The sequence below is a fragment of the Scyliorhinus torazame genome, chromosome 6 (assembly GCF_047496885.1).
Source record: "Scyliorhinus torazame isolate Kashiwa2021f chromosome 6, sScyTor2.1, whole genome shotgun sequence".
Lineage (NCBI taxonomy): Eukaryota > Metazoa > Chordata > Chondrichthyes > Carcharhiniformes > Scyliorhinidae > Scyliorhinus > Scyliorhinus torazame.
In genome coordinates this window covers 224,717,286-224,736,730 of record NC_092712.1, presented here as the reverse complement: position 1 = coordinate 224,736,730, position 19,445 = coordinate 224,717,286, and the positions used below count along the sequence as shown (strand labels likewise).

Genomic DNA, 19,445 nt, shown 5'->3' with positions numbered 1-19,445 from the left:
CCCTCTAGCATGCGACGCCCGCAGGATGCCCCTCGGAGACCACGGGAGACGGAGAGACCCGGACCCTCCAGCATTCGACGCCTGCAGGATGCCCCTCGGAGACCACAGGAGACGGAGAGACCCACACCCTCCAGCATGCGCCGCCCGCAGGATGCCCCTCGGAGACCACGGGAGACGGAGAGACCCGGACCCTACAGCATGCGACGCCCGCAGGATGCCCCTTGCACACCACGGGAGACGTAGAGACCTGGAGCAACAGGGAGACGACACCCCCGTCACGTGCGGGAGCGACCACCCAGCGACGAGGGGGGCAGCCACAGGCCCCCGTCACATCCGAGCCAGGGCACCACTACCCAGGACACCACTACCCAGGACACCACTACCCAGGACACCCCTGCCCGGGACAGCACTACCCAGGAAGACGAAATACCGGACAGTAACTCAGAGTGGATGGGTGGAGACGAACCCCCACCCCAAATTGCCATGGACTCAGAGTGGGACGAAGAGCACGACACAACGCCACTGCTGTCACCAACACCCTCCACCATCGCAGAAACACTCACCACGGTTGGGCACTTTAGTGATGAGGCGTCTGGTACACTCACTGGTGCGCACAACACAGCCGTCCCGGTACAGCAGGTGGAGGTAGGAGCAGCAGAGGGACCGGGCGATCGGAGGGCAGCCCAGCCCAAGCGAACATCTGCCGCCCAGATGGATCCCGGGTTCCTGCAGTTACCACACCCACACATAGATCCGATGCAACCACCGACCCGGAGACGAGCGAAGAGGGTGACGGGCGGCTTGCGGCGGCTGCGGTCGCAGGTGGAGGAGTCCACCCGCGTCCAGGAGCTGGGAGTGGTGCCGGTCATGCGTGCCACCCAGGCCGACACCGCACGGGTGGCGTCCGCGGTGGAGGCAATGGGTGCGACGGTGTCAGACATGGGGAACGGTTTGCGAGGCCTGGCGCCTTCCGTGCAGGCGGCGTCTGTGGCCCAGGAAATGGCTGCCCTCTCACAGGCCATGAGCCAGTGCCAGCGCCAGATGGCAGAGGCGCTCATAGCCCAGTCTCAGCAGGCCATGGCCCAGTCTCTGCAGGCCATCGCTGAGGGCATCGGCGCCAGTGGCCATGTGCGAGCCGGCGTCGCACTGTCACAGACAGGGTTTGCCAACCCCCTGGGCTCCATGGCTGCAAACCTGCAGACCCCTGTCGATACCAGCACGGGCCTCCAGGACTGGCAGCGCCAGATGTCGGGGGGGCGTCGGATGGCCAGTCCGTTCGCATCCCCCACCCATGTAGAAGCCTGGGGGCCATCGGGCACCCCGAGGGAGGAGGAGGTGGTGTGGTCCATCCCGGCTCCCTCTGTAGGGGAGGTCCCGGTACACCGCGACACCTCGGACTTCCCCCCTTCCGTCCCAGGTGCATCGGGTGGGCAACGGGCAGGACAGGCTGGCAGCTCGCCATCCCAGTCGCCCGGGCCGCAGCCTAGCCCATCTAGGCCAGGACGCCCCAGGAAACGGCCGCCAAAGGGATCCAGTGTCAGAGGGCAGGAATCACAGGAGTCCACCTCCAGTTCTGCTGTACCGTCTGGGGAACCACGTAGACATAGTCAAAGGGCCCGTAAGGCCAAACAATTAGACACTGAGTAAGTTGGCACAGGTGCAGGGCACAGATGAGTTTTAGGGGCTAGGGCAGGGCACGTGCATGAACTCCTTTGGTTATTAAAGTCAATGTTACACCTACCGAAGCTGCCTTTGTGCTCTGTCCAAAGTGTGCGGGGGTGTCATGTACGTTGAGCGCAAGTGTGTGTGTGAGGGGTGGTCTTACCTCAGCCCCAGGTGAGTCTGCCCCATTCCCCCTGGGCCGCCATCAACATCCCCCGGGCAGAGGATGGGACCGTGCGCTGCAGTGTCACAGCCGCATGCAGGGATGGTCCGGGTGGATGGTGGTACTGTGGCCATGGGTCAGACATAGTCCAACGATGTAGAGCCAGGAGCTCATCGCAGGGCGGGTTGTCATCATCCTCCATGCCTGCGATAGACACGCGTCCACCCGCAACTGTGTGAGCCCGGCCCGTTGTGCCGCAGGTGGATCGGCAATGGGGGGGGGGGGGGGTGGTGTGCATGCGGGTGGGGTGGGTGGGGTTGGGGAGGGGGGTGAGGGTGCTGGGTGGGTGGATGGGTGGGGGGTGTGGGTGGTCGGCTGTTGCCATGGTGTGCGGTCTGTGGCCATACTACCCGATTCCCACGCCCATCTAGTCAGTGAAGCGGGCGTCTATCAGTCTGTCCCGTGCCCGCTGGGCCAGCCGGTAACGGTGGACAGCCACCCGCCTGTGTCTACCCCGTCTGCCCTGACCATTGCCCCCATCCCCCTTATCTGGGAGGACTGGGCCTCTTCCTGCTGCTCCTCCACTCCGCCCTCCTCTGCCTGCGGCACATCACCCCTCTGCTGGGCTATGTTGTGCAGGACGCAGCACACCACAATGATGCGGCCGACCCTATCTGACCGATACTGGAGGGCGCCCCCAGAGAGGTCCAGGCACCTGAAACGCATCTTCAGCACGCCAAAGCACCTCTCGATCACTCCCCTTGTCGCTACATGGGCATCATTGTAGCGGTTCTCCGCCTCATTGCGTGGCCTCCGTATAGGCGTCATCAGCCACGATCGCAATGGGTAGCCCCTGTCGCCCAGCAACCAGCCCCCCAGCCGGGGATGGCGTCCCTCGTACATGCCGGGGATGGATGACCGCGACAACACGAATGAGTCGTGTACTCTGCCTGGGTGACGGGCGCAGACGTGCAGGATCATCATGCGGTGGTCGCAGACCACCTGTACGTTCATCGAATAGGTCCCCTTCCTATTAGTGAACACGGCCCTGTTATCTGCAGGTGGCCGCACGGCGACGTGCATCCCATCGATCGCGCCCTGGACCATGGGGAACCCGGCCACGGCAGAGAAGCCCACGGCCCGGGCATCTTGGCTGGCCCGGTCCACGGGGAAGCGGATGTAGCGGTGCGCCATGGCATATAGGGCATCTGTCACTGCCCGGATGCACCGGTGCACCGATGTCTGCGATATGCCGGACAGGTCCCCACTCGGTGCCTGGAATGACCCCGTTGCATAAAAGTTCAGGGTCATCGTAACCTTGACGGACACGGGGAGAGGGTGTCCCCCGCCAGTGCCACGCGGTGACAGGTGTGCCAGCAGGTGGCAGATGTGTGCCACGGTTTCCCGGCTCATCCGGAGTCTCCTCCTGCATTCCCGGTCCGTGAGGTCCTGGTATGACTGCCGGGGCCGGTACACACGGGACGCCCTTGGGTGCCTCCGTTGCCGTGGGGCCACGACGTCCTCCTCCCCCTCCTCGTCCTGTCGGTCAGGTGTCCCTCCAGCCTGGGCGGCTGCCGCCTGCCCCTCTGCGGCAGCCTGCGCCGCCTCTCTGGCACACACCTCCTCCTCCTCCTCCTCATCCAGGGCAACATAGACATGAGCGGCTGCCACCACGGCGGCCAACATCGCTGGATGATCTGAAAACATGACGGCCTGGTGGGGGGGGGAGGGGAACGACGACATGTCATCATTGCCCATATCCCCTCCTCCACACCACTCCTCCGGACCCCGCCCCCTAACCTCCACCCCTGCACGGACCCCCCCCCAACCTCCACCCCGGCACGGACCCCCCCCAAACCTCCACCCCAGCACGGAACCCCCCCCCCCAACCTCCACCCCGGCACGGCACGAACCCCCCCCAACCTCCACCCCGGCACGGACCCCCCCCACCCCCCCCAACCTCCACCCCGGCACGGACCCCCTCCAGGCACTCCCCCGGAGCCCAGCCTACTCTAACCACCCCCCCCCCCCCCCCGCCGCACACACACACACACAACCCGAGACACACCTCTCCTGCGGCCACGCCATTGCCTGCCCAGAGCCAACCCCCCAGGCCGTCACTCACCTCCACGCTGGTCGGCGTGAGCCTGGAGCACCGGGTCACGCCGATGAAAAGGAGGTTTAATTTACGTCGACGGGACTTCGGCCCATCCGGAAGGGAGAATATCGGCAGTCCGAAAATCGGCTGCCTTGCGCAGACCTGTGACATTCTCCGCGGCAGCGGCGCCATTAACGCCCCGCCGACTTTTCTCCCTTCGGAGACTTCGGCAACCGGCGGGGGCGGGATTCACGGCGGCCAACGGCCATTCTCCGACCCTCTGGGGGATCGGAGAATGACGCCCCAGTTTTCTCTCCAAATATCAAGCCACTTATAGGGAAAAGAGTGGGCTTGGCTTGGCTTATGCCATTGCTCTGGCGGGGTGGGGCATGATAGAGCTGGCAACTGGCTCCGCAGATATCGGGGTGCCATCTTAAAAGGACGCCCTGATCAGCACTGCAATATAATGGCTCCCAGTTCCCATCACAGAGGTATTGGGGTCTCTCCCCTCAACCCTCCACCACCGCAGCAATCATCGGCAACATACCTCCCACTCCCGCAAAATTCTCGTCAGCATTCCAGTCCTCTCACCTGACATTCATCGGCGGCATTACACCCCCACGCCAAGTCCACGGAAATATTGCCGCAACTCCCCTTCCCCCCCCCCACCGATGTCCACTCTGCCAGCCACCACACATAAATGCACCCCGCCACCCCCCCCCCCCCCCCCCCCCTCAACCTCATGGGGCTTCCACTAGGGCCTGTCCTTGTCACTGCCCCCAGCACAGATTGGCACTGCCAGGCACAGCCCGAGCATGTCCCTCTCCCCCCGGGGGCTTTACGTACCTCCGCACCACCAGAGGGATCTCCTCAACTGATTTTCGCTTAGCCGAACCTGTTGTAAACCTCGCCAACGTGATGTTATATCGGTGAGGTGCGAATAATTAGTGAGGGAGGGGGGACATGTGGCAGGGGACTCGTTAATAATATTTAACGTAAATCTGTTCAAATGAGATTCACGTCCTTTGTGGATGTGAACCTCATGGTGTCGCTGGCGAGGGGCAGCGAAAATTGGGAAACATGGAGCTGGATTCTGTGTCCCACCGCGCCAGATTTCTGGTTCAGCATGCGGGCGGGATGCTCTGTTTCGCCGGCTGGCCAATGGGGTTTCCCATTCTGGGGCAGCCCCATGCCGTCTGGAAACCCCTGCCGGCAAAACGGAGCATCCCGCGGCGGAGAATCCAGCCCCAGATATCTCCGGAAAGAATTGCTTTTCCCGATTCTCGCGGGATTTTCTGCCCACATTGCCGATCCCTCACATAGCTAATGCAGACTCAAAATCCCCACTATATTTTTGCTTGAACTATGTAGTTAAATCAGGAAGCAGTTTTCCACACAAAGATTGGTGGAAATCTGAAACTCTCATCCTCAAAATACTGTATGGATGCTGGGTCAATTGAAACTTTGAAGACTGAAGTTGATAGATTTTTATTGAGCAAAGCTAACAAGTGTGGAGGAAAGGCAGGTAAATGGATTGAACTACAGATCAGTCATGATCTAACTAAATGATGGAGCCAGCTTGAGGAGCTGCCTGGCCTATTCCTGTTCCTATTTGATCACTTGCCAATTTGAGAACTGTGTTAATAAATTCATCATATCATTCACGTCATTTTTGTTTCACAGTGAAAAAAAGACTTCCAGTGTGCCCTTTGTGTTCTTCTGGGTTAATATGCATTTGTTAGTGGTGTAGTTTATATAATGAGGACCAGAACGGAAGTGGTTTAATGTAACAATTTGCAATTAAACAACAGCATTAAAATAATAAAACACCCCAAAGCAATATGCTTTGAAATTCTAACTGATAGTTAAAGTTAATTGAAGTGAGCTAGATTACGAAGTCTTTATCGTTACTCTGACTATAAATTCCAACAATAACTTACATTTATAATAGCACCTTTAATTTCATAAGATATTCCAAAGTGCTTCATAGGAGGTTTATCAGATACAATTTAACACTAATTCACATAAGGAGATATGGGACAGGTGAAAAAACAGCAGTGGGTTTTAAGGAGTGCTCTAAAAAAAGGAGAGGTGGAGAGGTTTAGGGAGGGAAATCCTCAGCCCAGGGCCAAGGCCTATACCCATTAGGGTTTAGAAGAACGAGGGGTGATCTTATTGAAATATACACGTTTCTGAGAGGGCTTGATAGAATGGGTACTGGAGAGGGGGGGGATGTTTCCTCTTATGGGGAGTCCAAATCTAGGGGAAAAAGTTTAAAAATAAGAGGGCTCTCACTCAACATTGAGATGAGGAGAATTTTAGAGGATTGTTCGTCTTTGGAATTCTCTTCCCCAGAAGGCAATGGATGCTGGGTAATTTATTTATTTAAGGCTGAGTTAAATAGATTAATAATTATAATAATCTTTATTAGTTTCACAAGTAGGCTTACATTAAGACTGCAATGTAGTTACAGTGAAAATTCCCCAGTCGCCACACTATAGCGCGTGTTCGGGTACACTGAGGGAGAATTCAGAATGTCCAATTCACCTAACAAGCACATCTTTCGGGACTAGTGGGAGGAAACTGGCGCACCCGGGGGAGTCCCGCGCAGACACAGGACGAACGTCCAGACGCTGCACAGACAGTGACCCAAGCCGGGAATCGAACCTGGTCTAGTGCTAACCACAGTGATAGACAAGGTAGTCAAGGGTTATGGGGGCCAGGCTGAAAGGGGAACTGAGGCCACAATCAGGTCAGCCATGATCTTATCTAATGACGGAGCAGGGACGAATTGCCAGATGGTCTACACCTGCTCCTGGGCCCCATGTTCCTCTGAGGCAGTTGAAGGCATGGCCACCAAAGGTGGAACAAATAAAATCAAGGATGTGATAAAGATCAGAATTGGATGAGTGCAGAGATCTGGGAGGATCGTAGGGCTGGAGAAGAAGCAAGATCATGGAGGGATTTTAAAATCAAGGCATGGGAGGACTGGGAACCCATACAGATCAGGGAGCACAGGGTGAATGCAACTTGGTATGAGTTAGGATTTTGGCAAGAGAGTTTTGGATGAGCTCAAATTTATGGAATGTGGAATGACGGCAGCTGACCAGGAGCGAATTAGGAAGACTAGCGGTAACAAATCATTTCAATTTGTTTTAAGTAAAGAACTAGCAGGGAATCAGATTGTGTTATTTTTGAGAACAAGGGTCAAATTTAAAGTAGCAAGGTAGTTAATTTCACCTGCAGAACCTTCAGAAATATTAATTAGAATCAGGCATCTATGTTAGTTGCACAAAACCTCACCAATAAACAAAATACTAGGAGATTAGCATTACTTGTCTCATTGCGGTTAGAAATCCTTGAGGGTTAAAAAAGCCAGTCATCCAAAAGCAGTTTGGTCGCCCTTCAAAAATCCAGGAATGAAACTGACGATTTCGCTCCAATAATTCAGTGAACCAAAATCCAAGCGTGCTTGATTCCCAGGATGTCTGGAGAGTAAGACAATATTTTGATTACAAATTAATGTAATACTCACTCTATTTTGAACTAAATGGACATTATCAACTGTTCCACAGATGTAAATTCTATTATTCATAGAGAATGAAAATGTATGCCTGGCAATTATTTGTGCAGGTCATTGAGTCATACAGCATAAAAAAGGCCCTTTGGTCCATCAAGTCTGCGCCAGTCAAAAACAGCCACCTAACTATTCTAATCCCATTTCCCAGCATATAGCCCATTGTCTTGTACGTCCTGGGATCACAAGTGCACATCTAAATAATACTTAAATGTCATGAGGGTCTCTGCCTCCACCACCCTTTCAGGCAATGGGTTCCAAACTCCCTCCACCCTCTGGGTAAAAATGTTTCCCCTCACATCCCCTCTAAACCTCCTGCCCCTTGCCTTAAATCTATGCCCACTGGTCATTGATCCTTCCACCAAGGGAAAAAGTTTCTTCCTGTCTACTCTATTTATGCCCCTCATAATTTGATACATTTCAATCCCCCCTCAGTCTCATCTGCTCCAAGGAAAATAATGCAAGTCTATCTAATCTCTCTTCACATCCTCCTCGGCCTTCTTTCCAGGGCTACCACATCCCTCCTATAATGTGGATTCCAGATCTGCACACAATACTCTAGCTGTGGCCTAATCAACATTTTATACAGTTCCAGCATACCCTCTCTGCTCTTAGGGGGCACAGCAACACAGTGGTTAGCACAGTTGCTTCACAGCTCCAGGGTCCCAGGTTCGATTCCCTGCTTGGGCCACTGTCTGTGTGGAGTCTGCACGTTCTCCCCTTGTGTGTGTGGGTTTCCTCCGGGTGTTCCGGTTTCCTCCCACAGCCCAAAGATGTGCAGGTTAGGTGGATTGACTATTCTAAATTGCCCTTAGATTTCAAAAAGGTTGGGTGAGGTTACTTGGGTTATGGGATAGGGTGGAGGTGTAGGTTTAGGTTGGGTGCTCTTTCCAAGGGCCGGTGCGGACCCGATGGGCTGAATGACCTTGTGCAGTGTAAATTCTATAAAACTCTATGCCTCGGCTAATAAAGGCAAGTAAACCATATGCCGTCTTAACCACTGAATCCACCTTCTCTGCTACCTTAAGGGAACAGTGTACATGCGCACCAAGGTCCCTCTGGTCCTCAGTGCTTCTCAGGGTCCTGCCGTTTATCATGTGGCAGCACGGTAGCACAGTGGTTAGCACAATTGCTTCACAACTCCAAGGTCCCAGGTTCAAATCCCGGCTTGGGTCACTGTCTGTGTGGAGTCTGCACATTCTCCCCGTGTCTGGGTTGGTTTCCGCCGGGTGGTCCGGTTTCCTCTCACAGTCCAAAGATGTGCAAGTTAGGTGGATTGACCATTCTGAAAATTGCCCTCAGTGTCCAAAAAAAAAAGGTTAGGTCGGGTTACTGGGTTAGGGGGATAGGGTGGAGGTGTGGGCTTAAGTAGTGTGCTCTTTCCAAGGGCCGGGGCAGACGCGATGGGCCAAATCGAGTCTGCACCGTAAATTCTATTGGGGCAGCACGGTAGCATTGTGGATAGCACAATTGCTTCACAGCTCCAGGGTCCCAGCTTCGATTCCGGCTTGGGTCACTGTCTGTGCGGAGTCTGCACGTCCTCCCCGTGTCTGCGTGGGTTTCCTCCGGGTGCTCCGGTTTCCTCCCACAGTCCAAAGATGTGCAGGTTAGGTGGATTGGCCATGATAAATTGCCCTTAGTGTCCACAATTGCCCTTAGTGTTGGGTGGGGTTACTGGGTTATGGGGAAAGGGTGGAGGTGTTGACCTTGGGTAGGGTGCTCTTTCCAAGAGCCGGTGCAGACTCGATGGGCCGAATGGCCTCCTTCTGCACTGTAAATTCTATGAAATCTATGAAATCTATGTATTCTGTCCAAATCTAGAATAAAATTCGAACAGCACCAGTATGATCAGCTAAATGGTTTCCTTATTAGGAAGCAATTTACACACTGTGTACACCTTTACTCATATTTTGCTAAAACTGATAAGACAAAATGGAAAAAGGGACATAAAGCAAATGTCAGCTTGACAATACAAGGGAGAATCAGGCAGAATATGAAAAGTACAGAGAGGTGAAAAAAAGAAATAAAAGGGGGAAAGAGACAGTATGAGAATTTTAGTGACGAATATAAAGGAGAATCCAAAGGTCTTCTCTATGCATACGAACAGTACAAGGATTGTTAGTCAAGTGGATGGGCCGATTAAGGGCCAAGTGGAGATTTATTGTTGGATGCAGGAGGCAGAGTTGAAATAAGAACATAAGAACTAGGAGCAGGAGTAGGCCATCTGGCCCCTCGAGTCTGCTCCACCATTCAATGAGATCACAGCTGATCTTTTGTGGACTCAGCTCCACTTTCCGGCCTTAATCCCTTTATTCTTCAAAAAACTATCTATCTTTATCTTAAAAACATTTAATGAAGGAGCCTCAACTGCTTCACTGGGCAAGGAATTCCATAGATTCACAACCCTTTGGGTGAAGAAGTTCCTCCTAAACTCAGTCCTACATCTACATCCCCTTATTTTGAGGCTAAGCCCCCTAGTTCTGCTTTCACCCGCCAGTGGAAACAACCTGCCCGCATCTATCCGATCTATTCCCTTCATAATTTTATATGTTTCTATAATATCCCCCCTCATCCTTCTAAATTCCAACGAGTACAGTCCCAGTCTACTCAACCTCTCCTCGGAATCCAACCCCTTCAGCTCTGGGATTAACCTAGTGAATCTCCTCTGCACACCCTCCAGCACCAGTACGTCCTTTCTCAGGTAAGGAGACCAAAACTGAACATAATACTCCAGGTGTGGCCTCGCTAACACCTTATACAATTGCAGCATAACCTCCCTAGTCTTAAACTCCATCCCTCTAGCAATGAAGGACAAAATTCCATTTGCCTTCTTAATCACCTGTTGCACCTGTAAACCAAAGTTTTGCGACTCATGCACTAGCACACCTAGGTCTTTCTACACAGCAGCATGTTTTAATATTTTATCATTTAAATAATAATCCCTTTTGCTGTTATTCCTACCAAAATGGATAACCTCACATTTGCCAACACAGTATTCCATCTGCCAGACCCTAGCCCATTCACTTAGCCTATCCAAATCCCTCTGCAGACTTCCAGTATCCTCTGCACTATTTGCTTTACCACTTATCTTAGTGTCGTCTGCAAACTTGGACACATTGCCCTTGGTCCCCAACTCCAAATCATCTATGTAAATTGTGAACAATTGTGGGTCCAACACTGATCCCTGAGGGACACCACTAGCTACTGATTGTCAACCAGAGAAACAGCCATTAATCCCCACTCTTTGCTTTCTATTAATTAACCAATTCTCTATCCATGCTATTACTTTACCCTTAATGCCATGCATCTTTATCTTATGCTGCAACCTTTTGTGTGGCACCTTGTCAAAGGCTTTCTGGAAATCCAGATATACCACATCCATTGGCTCCCCGTTATCTACCGCACTGGTAATGTCCTCAAAAAATTCCACTAAATACTAAATTAGTACTTTGCATTGGTTTTTATCAAGGAAAAGGACTTGGCCAAACTACAGCAAACAAAGCTTATTGGAATACTAGAAGAAATAAAAAGATAAACAAGAGTTCTGAAAAAGATTCCAGGAGTTAAAATGGATAAGCCACCCAGTCTAGATGGATGCATGTTCATTTGCTGAGGGAGGTTAAGGATGAACTTTGCCCTCGTACTGGCCGCAATCACACAATCCTCTTTAGATACAGGGATGGTGCCAGAGGACTGGAGGATTTTTAATGTTACACCTTTGTTGAAAAAAAGAGGATGAACCTGACGAACACAGACCAGTTAGTTTTAACAAAGATGGTGTGAGAAAGGGGTGTGTGAATGAGAGACCATGGGCAGAAGCGTACCAGAATTTGGCAAAATGTCAGGCTCAGACTGAAAACAGGCGTGAAACTCTCCAGTGACACAGACAAGTTTTCTCTCCAAATATTGTGCCTCTTGGAGTCAGAGAATGAGTGGGCATGGTTTACGTTGTAATCCTGATGGGGAAGGGCCTGAAAGAGCTAACAATCAGCTCGTACAGATATTGGGGTGCTATCTTTAAAGGGCGCCCCAATCGGCACTGCAGCCTAACTGCCCCCCCGGCCCCCATCATGGGTGTATAGGGGGCTCTCTCCCCGCCAATCCTCACCGACATTCCACCCCCACACATTCATCACCAACATTTTCCCAACCCCCACCCCTCAAAATCGCGTATCACTGGCAACTCCACCACCCTACCTCCAAACTCAGCGTCGACTCTCCCCCCACACCACACACGAATGCACCCACCTCTCCCCTCATGGGGCTTCCATGAAGCCTGTCTCTGGCACTGACCCTGTCTGCAACCACCCGGGGGTCTCCAATGGCCTGGGAGAGCCTCCCAACTGCTGTTACGACTGGTCCACGTTTGTATGGACAGTATTAAATGGTGCCAGGCACGGCCGGTGAGTCCTGGGCGCCGGGTGAATCCGTGTCCGGGTTGTTAAATGAGCAACTGTGCTGATTTAAATATTCAGATCTGGACCTCGCCCTGCAAGGGTGAGATCTAGATTGCAACAGAATCTCGTGAGATGTTTTGAGCGTCGCGAATCGTGCGAGAGGCCTCTTGCGAGTTTCACTGGCCTCGTTCTGACACCCAGTCGGGCGCGATGAAGCTGCTGAATTATGCTCAGTGTCAATGCATGGGAAATGTCTACCACCTGGAAACTTCCTTCAGCCGCAACCAGACTTACAAAAGTAGAATACAAACATTTTAAAGCATGCTTCTGATTAAAATTGAAGTGTCCATAAGAGAGAACATGACTGAAGCTTTAGGAAAAGTATCTTGCACAGCTGGGATTTTAGCTATATTCCCTGAATGAAATCAGGGAAGAGGTAACAGAAAATATAAAAGTACCAGCAATTGAGTCAAAGACTTGTTACGTAGCTAATGTTTCAGCTTTGTTTAAGAATAGGGAAAAGTATAAGGCAGGAAATTATCGATCAATCAATCTTATCTCAGTTTCAGGACCATTTCAAGAATTCATAACATTGATTGGGTGGTGAATGCCTAAAGCATGAGCTACTCATAAATATTCGGTGCGGATTTGTTTAGAACTGCTTAAAATACAAATTCTTTTGGGAAATCTGACCCTCTCTCAGCCAGCATCTCTTCCTTCTCAACCTACCTTTCTGCTGAAGTTTACCTCAGAAAGGTTCTATAGTTAATGCCCTGGTTTGTTTTAAAATCTCATGGCCAGACAGCCACATACATTCTGTTGTAGAAAAACAATAGAAAGACTTGCATTTATATAGCGCTTTTTCATGTTCACTGGATGTTTCAAAGCGATTTACAGCCAATGCAGTACCTTTGAAATCTAGTCACTGTTGTAATGTAGGAAGTGCAACAGCTAATTTGTACATAGCAAACCCCCACAAACAGCAATGTGCCAATGACCAGATATTTGTTCATGCCATGTTGTTGATTGAGGGATAAATATTCTTCCCGTCACCACTTTTATTTTTTTGAAAACATTTTATTAAGGCATTTTTGATTTTATAACAAAAATTACAGCTGTAAACATAACTCAGTAAATAACACCCCCCAGCCAACAATCCCATTACCACTTTTGATCCAGCTTTCCAGCCCACCATTGGCCAATGCAGCTCACATTAAATTCCCATGTGGGTGAATCTCACACTCCAGGATTTAAGCACATAATTTTCACTTTGATGTACTGCTGAAGGACTTTGGGTTTCAATCAAGGTCCTGTTTGCATGTTCAGCTAGATATAAAAGGTCCTGGGTCCCTATTGGAAGAAAACCAGGAATATTTCTTGCTGTTCTGGTCGGTATTAATTCTTCAACCAAAATGAGAACATTAATTGCTATGTGATTTTCTGAGGTACCTTGTTGCATTCCCCTGCATCACAATGACAATACTTCAAAAGTAATTAATTGGCTCTGAAGTGGGGGAGTCCAGAACTAGCAGTCATAGTTTGAGGATAAGGACTTTTAGGACTGAGGTGAGAAGAAATTTCTTCACCCAGAGAGCGGTGAATCTGTGGAATTCACTATCACTAAAAGTCGTTGAGGTCAAAACATGTAATTTCAAGAAGGAATGAAATGTAATTCTTGAGGCTAAAGAGGTCAAGGGAAATGGTGGGTGGGGTGGGGGAGAGGCGGGATCAGGGTATTGAACTTGATGATCAGAATGATCAGAATGAATGGTGGAGCAGGCTCGAAGGGCTGAATGGCCTCCTCCTGCTTCGATTTTCTACATATGATTCTATGCAAGTGCATTAAAGACATTGTGAGAACTTGAAAGGCACCATATGTAGAGCAGTTTCTGTACTGTAATATCCCATGGCAAATACTCATTGCTTCACAATTACCTTTTTCCACCGAGCTGGAATTCTAGCATCATACATGCAGTCCAAGGCATCTCTAAGGTTTTCACTCATAATGATAGTTCCATCAATTGCAAGTTTCAGGTCTATAAGCGTACTTCGTACCAGAGTAATTACTCTTTGCATTCTGTCAATTTCTTGACGAAGAAAAATATTCATTGGTTGCAGTGCTCCCATCTTCTGCAGCTTTTCTTTGACCTGGCAGAAAAAATCCAACTTATTAATTTGTCAAATCTATTGACTGCAATGGAAAAATGGTAACTAACAGACACACACAAGCTACATGAGCTAGATTCATTTACGTATTTCTCATTGGAAGGATAAGAAGTGCAGGAGGAACCTGTACTTCCTGATTTTAACATGGCATATCAAAATATTAAGATCCAAAACATTATAACAATCTATTCAGTCTTGTGAAAAAAACTTTAAGACCAATTATAGCACATCTTATGAGTGAAGGTCTGCTTTGGTAGAGGCCCAGTGTACCAATTTTCAATAGCATGTCACCCCTACCACGGCAGGACCCTGAACTGACTTCATGGGCGAAATTCTCCCCCAACGGCGCGATGTCCGCCGACTGGCGCCAAAGACGGCGCCAATCAGACGGGCATCGCGCCGGCCCAAAGGTGCGGAATGCTCTGCATCTTTGGCGGCCTAGCCCCAACATTGAGGGGCTAGCCCGACGCCGGAGGGAGTTCCGCCCCGCCAGCTGGCGGAAATGGCGTTTGTTGCCCCGCCAGCTGGCGCGGAAATGCGGCGCATGCGCGGGAGCGTCAGCGGCCGCTGACAGTTTCCCGGCGCATGCGCGGGAGCGTCAGCGGCCGCTGAAAGTTTCCCGCACATGCGCAGTGGGGAGAGTCTCTTCCGCCTCCGCCATGGTGGAGGCCGTGGCGGAGGCGGAAGGGAAAGAGTGCCCCCACGGCACAGGCCCGCCCGCGGATCGGTGGGCCCCGATCGCGGGCCAGGCCACCGTGGGGGCACCCCCCGGGGTCAGATCGCCCCGCGCCCCCCACCCCAGGACCCCGGAGCCCGCCCACGCCGCCTGGTCCCGCCGGTAAATACCAGGTTTGATTTACGTCGGCGGGGCAGGCAATTCCTGGGCGGGACTTCGGCCCATCCGGGCCGGAGAATTGAACGGGGGGTCCCGCCAACCGGCGCGGCCCGATTCCCGCCCCCGCCCAATCTCCGGTACCGGAGACTTCGGCGGGGGCGGGGGCGGGATTCACGGCGGCCAACGGCCATTCTCCGACCCGGCGGGGGGTCGGAGAATGACGCCCCATGTCTTGATAGCCAAAGGCCATGGCTCTCATACAGTCACAGAAACTGCCTAAAGTTGTTTCTGCACTTCCAGCGCATTTGAAATCAACAATGATTTTTAAAAAATTCTTTAAGCTAATTCTTTACAAAGTCTGAGAATGTGACCCTTGTAACTGTGGGTGCGGGTGGGTGGGGTTGGGGGCTTCAGGTGCTCAGCTTTGAGGTTGCGCTGATCAGGTGTGGGCAGGGGAACATTCTGCTCCTGGAGACAGCTGGAAGATTTCACAGAACATAAAAAGACATAAGATCACAAATAGAAACTGGAGTCTGCCATTTAGCTTGTTCTGCCATTCAACTCAACTTCTAACTCAACTCCATCTTCCAGCATTATTTTCATCTCTTTTTATCCAAAAATCTATTGACTTCTTTCTTGAATATACTCAATGGCTGAGCATTCACAGTTCTCTGGAATTTATCAGATTCACAACTCTGAGTGAAGGAATTTCTCCTCATCCAGTCTTAAATGGCCAATCATTTATTTTAAGGTTGTGATCACATGTTCCAGATGCCACATCGGAGAGACATATTCTCTACCTACTCGATGAAGTTCTCAACTTTTTTGAAGTTCTGAGAAGTTCAAAATAATAATAGTATTTTACATTGATAAAGGAGTTGATATTGAATGTTTTTCTCACATCCAACCATGTGCTGCGCTGCAGAATGATAGATACATTGTTAGTTTAGGATAGGTTGGAGACTCTGGTAGGGAGTGCTGTGACATCCTGGATTCCTATGTATAACATGGGTCCTAACTGTTTTTTTAACAATATAAGAAATCCATAAAAATTTTATATGTTTCAATCAAATGATCTCTCATTCTTCGGAACTCTAAATATAAGTGTAGTCTACTCAATTGTATCGCATAGAAGAATCCCTCATCCCAGAAAGCAGCCAAATAAACCTTTGTTGCATTCGCTCCAGGACTAGTACGTCCTTCCTGAAGTTAATGAGACCAAAACTTCTGTCAGTATTCAATTTGTAACCTCACCAATGCCCTATATAATTCTAAGAAGACTTCTTTACATTTGTACTCCAATCCCTTTGTAACAAAAACTAACAAACAATTTGCATTCCTAACTGCTTGCTATACTTGTTGGTTAACCTACTGTGGTTCATGTGCGAGGTCACTTGGGTCCCTCTGATTTTCTCAGTCTCTCAGATTCACAAAATATTCAGCTTTTTATTTTCCCTAAGAAGTGGATAACTACCAAAGTGGGCAACTTCTACTTTGTCACATTGAATTTAGTCTGCTGTGTCCTTTTCCAGTCACCCAAACTGTATATTTAAAAAAATTAAAAAGAAGCATACTATCTAAATGATGAGAGATTGCAGAGTTCTGAGGTGCAGAGGGATCTGGGTGAGCTGGTCGATGAATCACAAAATGCTAGCATGCAGGTACAGCAAGTAATTAGGAAAGCTAACAGAATTTTATAGTTTATTGAAAGGGGAATTGAATACAAGTAGGGAGGTTATACTTCAGTTGTACAGTGAGACCACATTTGGAGTACTGTGTACATTTTTGGTCAAGGTATTTAAGGATATAAATAAGCAGTTTAGAGGTGGTTTACCAGACCAATACCTGAAATGGGTGGGTAGTTTTATGAGGAAAGGTTGGACAAGCTAGGCTTGTATATGCTGGAGTTTAGAAATGGTAACTTGATTGAAACACACAAGATCCTGAGGGGTCTTGAAAGGGAGAAAATGTTTCCTCTGTGGGGGAATCAAGAACTAGGGGTCACTGTTTAAAAATAAGGGGTCACCCACTTAAAAAAGATGAGGTGACATTTTTTTCACTCAGAGGGTTGTGAGTCTTTGGAACTCTGATTCCACCAAGAAGAAAGCCTTTGAATATTTTTAAGGCAGAATTGGATAGATTCTTGGTAAGCAAGGGGGTAATAGGTTATCTGGAATAGTGTGCAGAGTTGAGGTTACTATCAGATCAGCAATGATTTTATTAAATGGTGAAGCAGGTTTGAGGGGCTAAATGGCCTGCTCCTACTCCTTGTTCATATATTCGGGTATCCCGTTGCAGCCTCTTTGTGTCCTTCTCACTTACCTTTGTATTTCAGTAAGCTTAGTTACATTACACTCAGTTTCCTCATTTAATTCCTAACAGCTGAGACCCAGATACTGATCCTTGCAGGACTGCATTAGTTAGTCTGTTGACCCAAAAATGTACTGTTGATTCCTACTCTCTGCTTTCTGTCCATTAATCAATTCTTAATTCATGCGTAAATACTGCCTCCAATCCAAAGAGTTCGAATTTTTCCGAATAACCTTTCGTGTGGCACGTTATCAAATGCTTTCTGATAATTAAAATACGCAACGGCCACTGGTTTTCTACCGGCATAGTTATTTCCTCAGAAACTCAGCAGATGGGGTTAGCACTGCTGCCTCACGGTGTCAAGGACCCGGGTTCGATCCCGGCCCCGGGTCACTGTCTGCACATTCTCCCTGTGTGTGTAGGGGTCTCACCCCCACAACCCAAAGTGATGTGCAGTGTAGGTGAATTGGCCATGCTAAGTTGTCCCTTAGTTGGAAAAAAAGAATTGACTACTCTAAATTTATTTTAAAACCTAAACTCAGGGTAGTACGGTGGCACAGTGGTTAGCACTTCTGCCTCACATCGCAGAGGTCCCAGGTTCGATCCCGGCTCTGGGTCACTGTCCGTGTGGAGTTTGCACATTCTCCTCATGCTTGCGTGGGTTTCACCCCCACAACCCAAAGATGTGCAGGGTAGGTGGATTGGACAGGCTAAATTGCCCTTTAATTGGAAAAAATGAATTGGGTACTCTAAATTTATTTTTAAAAAAAGAAACTCAGCAGATTTGTCAGACACAATTTTCCTTTCATATACCTGTTCAACTGTGCCTATCATATGATTTCCGAGGGGCTTTGTTACCGCATCTCCAGTAACAAATTTGAACATTTTGCCTACTACGGACGTTAAACCAATTGGCCGATAGTTCGGTTTTCTCCTGTCCTCCTTTCTGAATTAGTAGGATTATATTTGTTACCATCCAGTCTTTGGGCAGTGTTCAATAATCAAAGGACCACCAACACATGCTGGAGGGGGGGGGGGGGGGGGGGGGGCGGCAATTTTGCTTCCATGCTAGCCCTGAGTGCAAAATCTCACAAGAATCAGAAAAAGAGAGTCTAGCTGGCGTGATCTTGTTTTCTGATTTTCCCCACACCCTCACCAGTGACGTAACGAGATTCCCACTCAGAAATTGTGAGAACCTGATTTAAATACAGTTTAATAAATTTTAATGCAATTGGTGAGCTTCCCTGCCATATGTTCCATGTTCTCCATACATTTAGAATCCGCCTCTCCCCCCCCATCGACGTGACATCACATCAGCGAGGTTCACAGCTGCTTTTGGAAAACCGGAAGCATTTGAAGGGAACCTACCTCGGGGTACAGTTAAGTATAGCCCCCCTGGAGGAGGGGGGAGGGCGGAGAGACGGACATGCGCAGACAGTGCGCCCCTGACACTTGGCCAATGTAATCCTGGCAGTGCCAACCAAAGAGTGCCAACCAGGTCCTGCCCAGCCCGTGTGATGGTGAAAACCAAAGATCAAAGAACAAAGAAAAGTAAAGCACAGGAACAGGCCCTTCGGCCCTCCAAGCCCTTGCCGACCATGCTGCCCGACTAAACTACAATCATCTACACTTCCTGGATCCATATCCCTCTATTCCCATCCCATTCATGTATTTGTCAAGATGCCCCTTAAATGTCACTATCGTCCCTGCTTCCACCACCTCCTCCGGCAGCGAGTTCCAGGCACCCACTAAATAAAACTTGCTTCGTACATCTCCTCTAAACCTTGCCTCTCGCACCTTAAATCTATGCCCCCTAGTAACTGATCCCTCTACGGGAAGCACGGTAGCACAAGTGGATAGCACAGTGGCTTCACAGCACCAGGGTCCCAGGTTCGATTTCCCGCTGGGTCACTGTCTGTGTGGTGTTTGCACGTTCTCCCCGTGTCTGCGTGGGCTTACTCCGGGTGCTCCAGTTTCCTCCCACAAGTCCAAAGACGTGCAGGTTAGGTGGATTGGCCATGATAAAATTGCCCTTAGTGACCAAAAGGGTTATGAGGGATTATTGGGTTACGGGGATAGGGTGGAAGTTGTCGTGTTGTGTTCTCTGCTCCATAGACAAACCAACATGGTTGCGGATGGTACAACTCAGTTTTATTACTAACAATATTTACAATGACAAACTGGTTACTGGGGTTCGTTCATTACCCTTGAATCTGTGGACCTAACCCTAACACTAT

At 49.8% G+C, this 19,445-nt stretch overlaps 1 protein-coding gene across 1 annotated transcript in view; it reads right to left on the bottom strand.

Moving 5' to 3' along the window:
- The window catches only part of dnah5 (dynein, axonemal, heavy chain 5), a 521,599-nt gene that overhangs the window by 16,746 nt on the left and 485,408 nt on the right, over positions 1 to 19,445 (bottom strand). The window contains exons 76-77 of the mRNA XM_072509474.1: positions 13,833 to 14,045; positions 7,259 to 7,411 (exon numbers count right to left, since the gene is read on the bottom strand). Coding sequence (XP_072365575.1) covers positions 7,259 to 7,411; positions 13,833 to 14,045 — 366 coding nt within the window. The remainder of the gene's footprint in view (positions 1 to 7,258; positions 7,412 to 13,832; positions 14,046 to 19,445) is intronic.